The following is a 14148-nucleotide window of genomic DNA, read 5'->3' on the forward strand; positions in this document are numbered from 1 at the left end:
AATATTTTTTCACTGGCAATTGTGGAGAAATAATAATCCCACATGAAACCAAGATTCTATAAACCAAGATTATTAGAGTTTTTTTATATATACTTTTCATTTTTCTTAATAGCTTAGGGATTTTAGTGTACCAATTAGGAATGCTTGGCAATTTTGTTTCTCATAGTTTCTGCAGAGATTTTTTTTTGTGGCCAATTTTAGCAATTTTTTTGGTCTTGCTAATTTTCAGACAAAATACGGTATATATGTGTTTGTCAGAACATTTCTTTCTCAATATTTAGTTATTTCCCTGTAATATGAACCTACATTTTTCTATGACACTCTTAACTTTGCTTTCAGTAATGTAAAACAGAAAAATTCAATTAATATATTCTGAGATTACATGGGAATTTTTGTACTTAACCACTTCATGTGCTTTTATTTTTGATCTGTCTGCTCCTGCTGTTTGCTCGCAGGATGTAATTTAGTTGTTGGATTTTTCCGGCTTTGTCTTACCAACTCATGGAATTTGAGCGCATTCTCTAGCTGCCTTCAATTCTCACTTATTTTAAGTTTGTCCTCTATTTTGGATCTGATAGCAGGATTCACTTAGTTCTTCTCTTCGAGCTTATTGCCGTGTGATTCTTCCAGGGAAACAAAGTCACGTCAATATTTTGTATTTCAAGCGTATATAACTTTGGTGCTGCTCTTTGCATATAAATCTTTGCCTCTAGATACACTCTTGCTTCTGTGATTAAGTGCTAGTTCTGTCCATATTAAGTCTCCTTGAACTCTATAAATCAATTTGATACCCGTATTAGGCAAGTATTGGATTGTTGTCACTGCTTTTTAATTTGTTGTGAGACCTTTTGTACTGCTAGTTGCTTCAGAAATTTTTCTGTTGGCAGCTACCTGGGTATGTAGTGTGATACGACGTGCTGTCCGGGCTTGCTGCTGCTACGTTTCATTAGTCCTTTTAGACTATGAGTAGGGCTTTCTTATGCACGTTTTCTCCCCCCCCCTTTTTTTAGGCAAATATAATACTCCTGCTTTTTGTCATTTGTGTCTTTTTCTCGAAAGTTTTTATGGATGCAGCTACACGCGCTCCAAGGTGGAACAGGCTACGTGGCCGTGGACGGTTTAGCTTAAGTCTTCCTGGGCGCTTCTGCATTGATCTCTGATCGTGGCATTAAGCCAGCAGGGAAGCGAAGACCATGTGATGATCTCAAATTTTGTTTAGGCCTCAATCTGAAAATTTCTTACGAGCAGGTTATGGCCGATCAGCTGTAATGAAGCGTGTACTTCTGTGGTGGTCAAACGAGCAGAGAAGCGTTGTCCGTTGCTGTGTGCAGCCGAGGTTTGTGCCTCCTCCAGAAGATCAGGGAGAATAATCAGTAGTCAAGAAAGGTATTTGATATCGAAAGATGAATGGATCGATGCCTAGATTACTCTATAATGTTAAGTGCATTGCCAGTTATCCTTAATTGATTTGTTAGCAGTTCGCTACAGATTAGCTGCTGAGTTTTGAACCAGCTGACCTCTCCGCTTATGCTCAGCTAATAGAAGATATTGGTGTTGAGTAGATGTGGCTCAGAGTAAATATGGCTCCACTGTATGCTAAAAAGCGTTTTAGGATATGTATCCATAGAGAGCTTTCTGGTATGTTGAAAGGGAATTTTTCGTTGTGCTACCAGATCTTCTCTGTCTCTCCAGAAATCAAGAATATACGTGATTCCTCACCTTTCTTGTCTGCCCACCTCGACGCGCAGGGATCTGAGTGTTTTGAGGTCCCCTGTCCATTTGAGTAAAGCTGTGTTTGTAGCACTGCTTCTCCTGTCATGAAAGGGAATTTTCTTTGTTTCTTATATTTTAGTTCCTCCCAGATTGTTTCCTCTTTGCACCTCCTGGACTCAGCTTGGCAATCTATGACTCTCACAGTGCTACACCGGCTAGAAAGTTAGCGTATCAGAGCAGGAACATCATGAGACCTCTTTTTTTTTTATTTTCAGTTGTCTATCTGAAAGGATTTAAAAACCTGTCAGTAATATTAATTTAAAAATATTTCTGAAATGTTAATAATGATTTTTAAGATTTTTAATGTTTGTCCACCCGTCTTTGTTGCAAATGGTGCAGTTCAAAATTAGTGCATACCAAAATAAAGGGTATTCATCCCTTGTAATTACATGTTTCATCTGCTGGAAATAATACAAAGGAGGTGAATGAAACAGTCTGGCCGCTTTCAGCAATGCTTTGTGTGTTCTCTAGTCTCTCTAGCATCTTACCAAATGATTGCCGGTTGCTTTTATCATAATGTATCAGATTTAGATGCCTAGTCATCAACATGTGTATCTGTTTGAAAGCATTTTTTGACTGAAGTTCCCTGTATCTCCAGTATCTTTTTTCTTTTTTTTTTAATCACTGAGGTTTGATGACCTGTGCAAAAAGTGCAAGATAGTCTGATCTTGCAAAAAGGTATTGCTGATATGGCTTTACACATCCTCTGAATATCGCATATCCTATATTGTTTAAACATTTTTTTGGATTTTCATAGCATTTAGAGCTATGAAATAGACCATTATGGTCTTGTGTACTACCTGCCTGCATAACTCAGGCCACAGAATTGCACTCATTTCTATGTTAAGCCCACAGCTGCTTCTACAACACCCACTTTCATATAATAGTAATAGTAGTAATCACTTTGAGCTGATTAGAAGTTAGGGTAGATCAACTGTAGCAACCGAAGAGGCTGAATCCAAGTTGTGGATCTCATCCTCCCCGCTCAGGTCTCATGGCAGAAGCTGCTCCCTGCACTGGTGGTGGCAGCTACCTGTCCACGCTTGGCTGTTGCAGCCAGGAGGTGGGCCTGGCCATGGAGAAGGCCTCTGGTGCCCTCCCCGAGAGCAAGGCTGCTCTTCGGGGACGACTTCTGCTGGGGAACGAAGCCGATAGCAGTAGGGCGAGCCCCAGGGATCTCACAACTTTCACTTTGGTTTATACCACATTCAGCTTGGATTAGTCTCTGCTTCACTTGCTTCTTTCAACCCCCTGGAATTTTATCACAAAGTTATTTTAATCAGATAATTATTGTTCAATATAGATAATCCCTCTGTTCCTTTGTCCTTTCAGTGGTTCTAATTAAGAAAAATTGTTATATGCCTGCTTTAATCTGGCATAAACTGAGGCTGCTGTTGAAAAGATTGGTCCCAGCTTCTCCCACAGCTACAGCTGGTGTTTTTGACACTTTTCTTGTGTGTTTTGTAGTCACACCAAGAAGCAGATTTAATTAAAACCTGACACTTTGACAGATTTTTTTTCAGCTGGATCAGCTCCCTGATTCAGTTCACCTCTGGCAGCAGCTCATACTTATTCTTGATTAAATGACTGTATAACCATGGCCATATCTGCCTTATTTAGGAGTGTATTTTACATGTATGCCGTGCTCCTTGAGCTTAAAAAGCTAAGAGCAGCTCTAACTGGATCATGCCGAAGTCCGGTATGCTGTCTCTGAGAGGGGTGGGTAAGAAAGAGCATACGAAGGTGAGATGTGTTTTGGGAACTCTCCCTGCCCCGACTGTTTGCAGGTCGGGGAGCCGCGGGGTGAATGTGGTTTCTGGGTTTTCAGTAGCCCTAACGGAGCTCTCGGCCCTCAATTTCTCTGTTCTCCCCAGTGGAGTTCTCTTCTCTTGCTGGTGTCTCTGCATCTGCCTCCCCAATTTCTCGGAGTAAAGGTCTTTGTCAAAGACTAACCATGCACAAACATATGCTGCCAAGTATTATCCCTATTTTTTGTGTTACAGGCGTGTTTTAGTTTAATTGTCCTTTGTTGTATTTTAACAGTGCAGCGTTCCCCGCTCTGAAAGATGGGTAATGATTTGGGGTTTCACCAAAGTAAACTGGCTCAGAAACTCCTCGCGAGTTCAAGTAGGCGTTCTCTAAAGTTTACAGTAGAAAATAACTGCAGCTGTTTTTGTCATTTGAATTAATTCTGCAGTCTCATCCTGCTTTGCTTTTGGTTATATGCTGCTAGCTTTAAAAAAAACAAATATGGTGCGTGCTTTCATGCTTGTAATACTAGTAACAATTTAGCTACCAGACAAAACATCAATTAATCAAAGAGGTATCCTTTAATAGCAAATTAATTATTCCACAGTCATCACACACCACCGCTTTTTCCTTGGGATGCAGGCTGGTAGGATCCTCATAGGCTGCAGGGTGATTTTTCCCTGTCCAGGTGGACTCGTATGGCAGCAGTGCATTATGCGAAGATGTTACATGTGAACACACACCATATAGTTAAAGCCAGACAAGTCTTTTGCCCTCCAGAACGTCATTGTTTTTTGAAGTATCTGGGGTGATCTGTGAACTCTTTGCAGATTGTGCTCGCAAAAGAACTTGGATCTGCCTTGGAAGGAAGTGGTGGTGGGTCTCTCCTACTGCGATAACTTGATTCTGTTTCGATACTACTCTGAAGACTTTCCAGTCTCATGCACAATGTGTATAAGTAGTTTTAATAGCTCCAAACCTTTTTATGCACATGATGGGCCAAGATTTAAGAGACACAGCCCCTCGGAAATTGTGTAATATGTAAATTGTGAGAAATCGGCACCTGTGCACCTTCTGTGTCCTTGTAGGAAACGTGCTTGGCATGAGGCTGGTGTACGATCTGCCAGTCGTTTTTGAGGGCTCAGGTGAGGGTAGCGCAGCTCTGCCGTGGCAAGAGGGTTTGTCCCCAGTAGTTCCTGTCATTTTAATCCATTTGCAAGAATAATTTTTCGAGTACCTTTTTGCAGGTAAGAGTAATGCCTTTTAAATGATGCCATTCTGATACTCTGGTAACAGTTGAGAACTAAACATCTTTAGCTTCCAGTATTTTTCTCCTCCCAAATGGTTCCATACAATGTGTTACACTGATTTCCCCACATAATGATATTTACTGCCCATTCCACTGCATATAACTACGTATTTACATGCAATGCCAGACACAGATATCCCTACACAGAGTGTATAGATCCTATAGCTTTATTGGGAATAAATGTTTTTAGGATTTTATTCCTTCCCTCTCTCCGCTTCAGGAAAGAAAAAAAAGTTATATAGGTAGAAACTGTGCAAAGCAGACTTTCCCATTTTTGCTTGTGAGAAAAAACACAAGAAACAGGTACTGTTTCATTAAAGTAAGATAAAAACAGAATCACTTTGGTGTTTCGGAAAATGCTGGCTAGGTGTTAGCAAAGGGTGAACTATTTCAAAATCTAAAATGACCGTCTTTGCAGTAAAAAGGATAAATTGCAGCTTTTCAATCTACAGTTCTTTTTCATTAACTTTATATTAGTTTTTTCACTGGGTGTATATTATATTTCTTGTCTGCAATTTGGAACGCAGCCAAACAGTCATCGTGAAGTGCAATCTTCAGTTGTGCATCCTCCTACGTGTTAGGAACTACCTTCTCCCCAGGAACTGTCTGTAAAATTACTTCGTTCTTCACAAAATTTGACCTTAAAAGACTTCTAGTCATTTTTTTCAAAAACTGCGTGGATTCACTTGGAAAACTTAGAGTATTGCACATCTCTTGCTACTTTCATTTCTTTCCCTATGCTTTTATTTTCACTGTGCTCCTAAGTCCTTGTCACAGTCTGTTAAAGCATGCTTTCTAGCTTTCATCTTCTCTTCAGGCTGCTCTTTTATACAGATAATTGAAGCTTTTAATTTCACTGTGCCTTTTTTTGTTTCAATAAGTTTCAAATTTCATTTGAGTAATTTTGCTTTTTGGCAGCAGACATCAGTATAAGCTGTACTACCTTTTTTTTGTATTTTTCTTTTTCCCACTTTTAATTTAAACACATCCTAGAGTCATTTTTTATTCTGTCATATTCACTGTAAATGAAGCATGTCCATGATCAGCTGTATGAAATGGCAAATTACTTAAATGTTATTTGTCCTTGATTTGCCTTGGTTTACAATTGACTCAGATCTTATACTTGAACAAACACTTAGAATGTGGTGTCGTTTGATTGCACTTTGTGTTAGCATCACTACTGCCAAATTATTACTTAATTTAAATTGTGAAATAGGCTTATTGAAATCAACTTTCATTAACATCTAGTGGGGCTGTGCTAATTTACACGAGTTGGTGAGGTATCATCTGCAGTTAGTCCCTCTGGTTCCTCCAGCACTTAATGCTCCTAAGTGTAGTAATGTTCTTGCACCGAAGAAATATGAAGTGGATTCATAGCTGAAAAGCCTCCAGGAGGTAATAAGATAACTAGTTTCATTATTTCATTCATTGAATCAGACTTTTGCTTTTACTGGCAACCCAAGCTGTTATTTCTCTTCAATGCTATAAAATGTTCCTATTTATTTTTTAGCAGACTTGGAGATGCAAAGGTCAATATATCTGCAGAGTCTACGTGATTGATTTCAAGTTGTTTGCTCAGACCATGGATCCACTCTGTTACTTGCTTAACTTCCTTTAAGGCTCTTATTTCTATAGGTGGCCTATTTGGCATATTAGATTCTGCCTTCAAACTATCCTGCATGGTGGTTCTTAAAGCAGGGTCACCGTAGAGCTACTTTGTGAGATTCTCTTGGAAGCTGCTATAAGTTTTTGAAGATCCTTGTACTGATTACATATTTGTGCTATACATTGTCTGCCGTTTGCAGAAGATGCTGATTTTTCACTCAGTTCTCATAAAAGTAGAATCACAAGCACTTACAGATTTTTTTTAATTATTATTATTATTTTTTTAAGATCCTCAAGTTGCATTTCAGTAGCATGAACTTCTATGGACTTGACATGCTGAACCAGAGATACGGCGCACATAAATGTGTGTGTGTATAGATATACATATATATACATATACACACACATACATATCTATATATATTTTTTTTTTCTGAGAGTGCTAAGTGAAAGGGGATCATGTGGGAGTTAATTGGCGTAATCGTCAGATTTTATCACTATAACTGAGCTAAATAATTTTTGATTTGCTTAAAGTTTAGTTACAATACCCCTTGCCTCACTCTAGTTTGGTAAGGAAGATGACAAGTTAAAGAGTTTTTCTTGCAGTTTCTCTTTTGTTGTACTTCATAACCTCAGTGTCAGGGGAGCCCTTTCACTGTGCATGTGCATTGAATTTGGTGACTCCCCAAAGCATGGACTTCCTGCACCTGGGCAAAATACAGCGCGTGCACAGTCGACCTCATGGGGCAGAGGAGGAACGCTTCCCAGGAATGCTGAATTTATCGCCTGTCATGCACAGCATGTAAGTGCATATTTCCATATGCTAAATCTATGCTCTCTACTGCATCTGAAGGTGAAAACATCTGGCAGCAGATGAGCACCACAGCAGTGATTCATGCCATCTAGTCCTGGTTGCCATCTTTCATAGGTTTCTTTTTTGGAAGTAGACAACAAGTTTCTCGACTGGATGAGTAGCTCTGATGGATGCAGCCCGCTGGCATCTACCGCATTTCCAAAGAGCTCTCCGGTCCTTCCCTCCTCCTGTTGCCCAAATGCGCCTTCACCATGATATCAGTACTGCGTTTTGGACATCAGAGAGGGAAGGAGCCGGGTAGGCAGGATGCGTCCGCGCAAGCTGGGGACCAAATGTCGGTTGTTGCCATGAGGATTATTAATGTAATTTGTTGCTTGCTCTCTGCTTATGTTTGAGAAGCTCTTGAAAAGAGGGTGAGGGGAAGGAAGCTGCAAACAACACAGAATCATCCTGGAGAGCCTTGCAGGGCTGCTCTAATAGACTGTGTATCATTGGTTAGAAATCCTTGTCTTTTATAGGAGTCTTTCTCTTCATGCATGTTTTTGCGAAATAATTCCTTTTCTGGCAGTGATTGCTTGTTGCACCATTTGCTACGCTATTGCCTGTTGTGTGATTTTTTTTTTTTCCCCTCAAATTTGTCCCTTTTCTGTTTTTTTGGACTACTGCTACTTTTTCTTGGTTCAGTTGATATTTGTCTCTATTTTAGGTCTAATGTGTATCTTTTTTTTTCCTTCACCCTAATGTTTTCAGTTTTTATAGCTCTTTTCTGTTACATCAAAAGTCAACAGTTTGATTAAGTTCCAACTGTTGTAGCATATGTAGTCTGGCTTCATTATCTCCTGTTGCCTAAAAACTGTAATCTCTCTAGAAGATTTACCAACAAGCATGCCAAACGCGCATGAGGGGCTCGACGGTGTGGAGCGGTTACATGCTGAGCTGTGCGTGTTAGTTTGATTTTCATACTTTGAAAATACCTCTCTCATTTGTAGGGATTGGTAGATACAATTTGTGTGATTAGGGACAGACGCATGCAGGTTAGGGTGTCTGTGTGTGAGCTTGTCACCTCGGGCTCCCCAGATGGTCAGTGGAGATCTAGTTAGTGTAATTACTAGAGTTTTTAAGTAGTAGTCATCTCATCTTACAGCGGATGCCTGTTCTGGTCAGATGAATTACACTGTCAGCTCCACTGAATATATTGACTATATTGAGTATACAGGCAGCGACGGGCATGAGTGATGAGTTGGGCTATACATCTAAAGTTAGGTGAGAGGGATCCTATCCAAAAATTTTTCTGGAGCATTCGAAGTTTTAGTTTTAACTTCCTGTAAATCCTGTGCTAGCCCCAGATGATGTAGGAGGTAGTCTTCATCTGCTGTCCTCGTTCAGCATCTTCCCTCTGATTCTGCTGGTTTCTTGATCTGCTCCTGCTGTTAAAGAAACCACATTTCCTCAGGTCTTGTGATCAGGTGCTTGTCTTCATTTTTCTGTGAATTGTATCATATGGTTCTGGATTGAAAAAACAAGTGCTATACTAGATAGGCTGAAGTGGACCCTTATTGCCCAAGGACCTAGCATGTCCTTCACAGCTTCTTTTTATAAAAGGAGACCAAAAAAAAAAAATCAGAAGGTAGATCAGCTGAGTTGGTCAGTATTCATGCTGCTTTGTCCATCTAGGAAGATTCTTACTTGGAGAAGTCAGCAAAAAAGCTGGAAACTTTCTTTGCCAGATAATGTCCCCTCCCTCCTGCCCTCGAGCTGTAAAGCATTGCCCCTTCAGTTATTTTAGGATGATTCCAAAAATGAGTGCTTAAAGGGGGAAAGTAATAATAAAAAAATCTAATTGTGGACATTGGCGGGATCTAATCTTTTCATATGGCAAAACTGGTTTGAGAGATTCCTGCTGCTGTGCTTCAGGTTTCCATGTCTTTGCTCCTGTTGATGCTACAGTTTTGGGGCAGTATTCCAAAAATCAAATAATTGTTCTTTTTTAAAAAAAAGATCTTCCTCCAAATCTCCTCCAAATCTCCTCCATCCTTTTTATTTTTGTAATGCAGATGGGTTCATTGGCATATGAAGGAACAGTTACACTGGTGCAGCTGAAGAAGCAGTATACTGTAACGAGGGAACAGGCACAAGACTTGGGGACAAGAATCTTGTAGGGCAGCCTGGCTTCTGCAGGGAATGTTGTACGTGAAACTTGACTGCGGACAGTGCACAGGGATAGACTGTGAACTAGCTATTAGCACTCAGAGAAAAACATCTGAGGTTTTCCAGGCTCAAAAAAGAATGTAGTAGACTTCAGAAAATGTTAAGAGACGTGACGAGAATGAGCAAAGGTAAAGATAGGGAAGCATTTCTGTGCAAGCCACAGAGATACAGAGTAGTGTCCTGCAGCCTGCAAAGAGGCAACCAGTGGAGAATGTGATGGACACATGGAGAAGGTAAATAGGGATTGAGGTTCATTTTCTCCTCTACCATAAGAATTAGTTGGCATCAAATACAACTAGCACTTGGCAAGTTTGAAGCATAACAGTTAGTCTTTTTTTGCAGTGCGTAATTAACCTGTGAGACACACTGCTGCAAGGTGGGGTAGATTGTAACATTTTCTGGGTTGAGGCAGGCAAATTCATGAAAGAGAAAGACAGTATGGTCTGTTGAACCCTAACCACATACCCAGAAAGTCCCTGAGCTGCAAATGCCGGGTCTGGGAGAGTAATTGGGAAGCATCAGTACCTGCTGCCCTCTTCTCATGCCCTTCCTTGCCTGAAGGAGCCCTGCGGGGCCAGGTGAGCCTCCAGGCTGACCCAGGGCCACCGCTGCTTTCTTCAGTGGTCAATTAGCCACTGGCAGTGGTATGTTGCTCTGGTATCTACAATCCTATAGGTGTTCAAACAAATACTTTAAGGTGGTAGTATACTAACAGTCTGGTCATTAAGCTTTGTCAGTATTTGGTATAGTAAATATTTTTTACATTTGGCCTTATTTGGTTTTATGCACTGCAGAGAATTCTGCTGAGAAGGATCTATAGGAAAAGGTCTGAACTTGTGATGAAATAACAGAGAAGCATCCTAGACAACTGGTTTTGTGCTGCTGCTGCTTCATGGTTTCTCAACACGTGTGAAGAGTAATTTGAGGCCAAGACTTCCTTTATAATTTATCCTGACAGATGGACTTTGTTGTAAGACTTCTCATACTGTCGCATGCATGTTTGTGCATAGACAAAACCTCCAAAAGCTTAGTGTCGTAGTGATTTAAATGCGTAGAGATTCATGCGTGCTGTTGAATACCATGGTGGTACTGAGAGTCTCATCCTGTCTTGAAAGAGCATGCTGATGCCCAGGGGGATTCAGCCCCGGGCTCCTCGGCTTGTTCCACTGAGGCTGGGGTCCCTAGTACACACACAGTTGTCTTCTTGCTTCCTCCCTTTTCCCATACACTTGCTATGGTTGCGCTGGCAGTCAGAGGAATTTGCCCCGGGATAAACTGGAAGTTGCAGGTGAATTTTTTGGGATGCTGTCCTTACACCCCGCAGTTTAGAAAGAAGCAAAATTACTCTACGAGATGGAGTTGTTTGGATTCGCTCCTTCCTACTCGTTCTTGTTCAGCAAGGTTGAGAAGGTGGTTGAGGGTGGCTTAGGATTCTTTAAAATTAATTTTACCAAAATCCATAGTAAATGTGAACTCTCCAAAATAAGATAATCTATTTGCAAGGTATGCTCGAAAAGCTTAATCAAGCTTCTGTTAATGAATGCTGCCACGTGTCTGGAACAGTAAAGACATTTTTTTTTTCCTCCTCATAAAATAAATAAAACATAGTATTTGGCTTCACTGAATATATATATATATATATAGTTGATTACCTTCTATGTTTATATACGTGAGGAAGTCTGAATGGAGAGTTTAAATAATACGGTGTTTTAGTGATGTGAAGAGAAGCCACACTTGTCTTCCTTAGCAAGCACAAAGCAGGCTGAAAAAGGACCTCCCCACCCTGTGGCTCACCTTCGTATACTATGATTCAGGTGGCTTATTGACTCGTGGCCACTGTAAGAATGGCCCAACTCTGTATTATTTACAAAATACTCCTTGTGGCAGTCTGTCTTCTTGAGCTATGTACGGTGTTTCTGAATGATTGACGTACTATTTGGACCTGTATAAGTATTGAGATGTTCACTCTGCAATGGAAATTCAGCTCTCATCCCAAAGAGTGTTGCTACCTGTCAGTTTTCTGGGAATATATGTTGGTAATTCTGTAATGAATCGCACTGTTTTTTTTCAACACAATTGTGAAACTGAATAAATACGGCAATTAGAGTTTTGAGCGATTACAATAATTTGCCTTTGAACCTTGGTTTATACCATTATAATAGCAAAATACAATGCATATAATTCTGTTCTCTAACAATATTTGTTCTGTCTCCACCCTGAGAGAAGGTGTATAGATTTCTGAATTTGTACTCGCATATAATTGTGCAAAATAAATTTTCAGTTATAAAATTATATTCTGAAAAGAATAAGTCATTTGCCTTTAATAAAACACTTTTTAAGAGTATCTGATAAGTATTCTTTTTTTCTTGACAGTCTGTGGTGGACGACTGGATTGAATCATATAAACAAGACAGGGACATAGCACTTCTGGATTTAATCAACTTCTTTATCCAGTGTTCAGGATGTCGAGGTACAGAACGTTGGAAACAAGATGTATAGAATAAATCTGACGGTCATACAAATGTGTATTAGTGCAAATGCTGGTAAAGATGTGGGAGGCACATGGATTGGTACTCCTCGTATGCATGGTTTATATAGAAATATTGTCTACATTCTGGAATAATTTTATTTAAAGCTTGTTTGTCAAGGGCCTACCTTCTCTTTTCCTCACTTGCTTGTTATCATCCTAAAGTGTACAAATCCTTGCAAAGATACTCTACTCATCAGCAAAAGGAGACAAAAGATTTACTAATCAAGGTAAGCATATCTTCCCCTTTCTTCCCAATTTTTTTTATTACAAGAAGTAGTAGGTGTAGCTATACCTTAACTTTGCTATTTTTTTCTTTCTCTCTAGGAAAATGAGGTTTTGTAAACTGAAGAGGAGGGAGTCAAGCTTCAGTTGCCTTCAGATTAGTAAGAAAGAAGATTTCTTTTGGATGAAGCACCAATGTTATTTCTTTCTCTCTAATGCTTTATCAAGTCAGCAGCAAGTGGCCAGCCTTTTTTACCCTATTTTAGTAGTCTCTCATTACCATGAATTGGGCAGTCTTTCTAGCATTCTGTTTTAATGAATTTTCCACGTGTCTCTCTTCTGTTTTTTAACTCAGCGTTGAAAATAAAAAAAGAAGACAGAGCTCTACTCTGTCTTTTTTACCCCATACTGAACTATTTATTGTTTTCTGATGCTTCCTCTAATTTGCCCTTGGTAGAATCAAAAATAACTCACAATTCAGAAATGCTTTTCTTCATCTTATAACTGACACGGGAATATACCTTTAGAACATCAAATGATCTAAATAAAAGTTCCTTTTCTTTCTTCTTAAGTATGAGAAGTCCCAAGTTCCGTTAAAAGTGTCAAAGAAAAGGAAATATGAGCCCTAAGCACCTTCAGCAAACCTGTTTTGTAGAATGAGGTAAAAAGCTTCTTTTATGGATGCTAGGAAAGACTGAAGCTGTGGAAGCATTCTGTGCAGGGGCTCGGGCTTAGGGTTTAGATAACCACCTTATTTCAATGTCTGTACTGTTCACACAGGTTCCCTAAAATATTTTTCAGGCTTCTTTGGGCACCTTATGTGAAAGTAGTTTTGTTCTGTTTGCTTTTTTAAGCACTCAACTAAAAGTGTATATAATAAGATCTTCCTTTTAAGAATTTGGGCTGTATTAAACCAAAGGGATCCGTGGTCATATGTTTATATTCTTGTTGATGCAGGTTCTTGGTGGGGGCATGTCATAAATACATCTTTTTCCCTACTGCTCTCCTCTAATTTCTACCTCCTTTCTGCTTGTTAGAGAAAGCAGCACTCTTACAATCTCCGAAGATTCATATTTTTTTAAACCTCTTGTCAATGATTGATGCAGGCTGAATGCCCACTGCCAACCATATGCTGCTGGAGCAATTGCTTCCCAGGAAGGCTTTCCTTTATTGGCAGGGAAGCAGCAGTGCTTCAAGTGGCTGATGTCATTTATTTTTTCCTTATGGTGACTTTCTATCCATTTTCAGTACTCGTACCCACAGGACTATCTCTCCGCTGAGCTTGCTTTAGTGACCTTCTGCTCCCAAACAGCAATGGTAGAAAAGGAATGTAAAAATGGCATTTTCCCCAGCATTCATATTGTATCTCGTGTTGAGTTTTAGCGGTAGGGGTACACTTCTTCTCTTTCCCATTTCCAGGAACATGCCTGTTTTCTAGAAATAGTAAAAACCTTATCAGAAGAGAGTGCACTTCACTGGTAGTCCACTTAGGGTAAAATGCATCAAAATCTATCCTTAGTGAAAATGAGGTATGGAAATCCGGGGATTTTCCATATTTTGTGAGGACAAGACCAAAGTTTCTTTTTCATGGGAAGAATATATGGTCTATTATATGGCAGTTTTCTTTCCCTTAAAAGATGTTCTTGATATTCTCATTTGTTTCCATTTCTGATAAATAACAGTTCCTCATGGCATTATCTTCCTTTAAATTCTTGTTTTCCTTTTGTTCCTCTATCATTGACTTCAAATTCTTCAGCCTTCTTTCACAGTGTTGGAACTAAATGCTTACCACTAATATATATAACTTTGTGATCATTAACTGGGGGGAAGAAGAGAGGGGAGCAACAACTAACTGTGAGGAGGTTCTTTGAGGAGGGAACTTTGAAAGTGACACTAGGTTTAATAAATCTACTGTTTTAGAAGTATTTGATATCTAAA

At 39.6% G+C, this 14148-nt stretch overlaps 1 protein-coding gene across 1 annotated transcript in view; it reads left to right on the plus strand.

Annotated features, from left to right (window-relative positions):
- Positions 1-14148, plus strand: part of STAG1 (STAG1 cohesin complex component) — a 154349-nt gene that overhangs the window by 19532 nt on the left and 120669 nt on the right. The window contains exon 4 of the mRNA XM_067302030.1: positions 11832-11928. Coding sequence (XP_067158131.1) covers positions 11832-11928 — 97 coding nt within the window. The remainder of the gene's footprint in view (positions 1-11831; positions 11929-14148) is intronic.

This window comes from Apteryx mantelli, chromosome 9 (genome assembly GCF_036417845.1).
Source record: "Apteryx mantelli isolate bAptMan1 chromosome 9, bAptMan1.hap1, whole genome shotgun sequence".
Taxonomy (NCBI): domain Eukaryota; kingdom Metazoa; phylum Chordata; class Aves; order Apterygiformes; family Apterygidae; genus Apteryx; species Apteryx mantelli.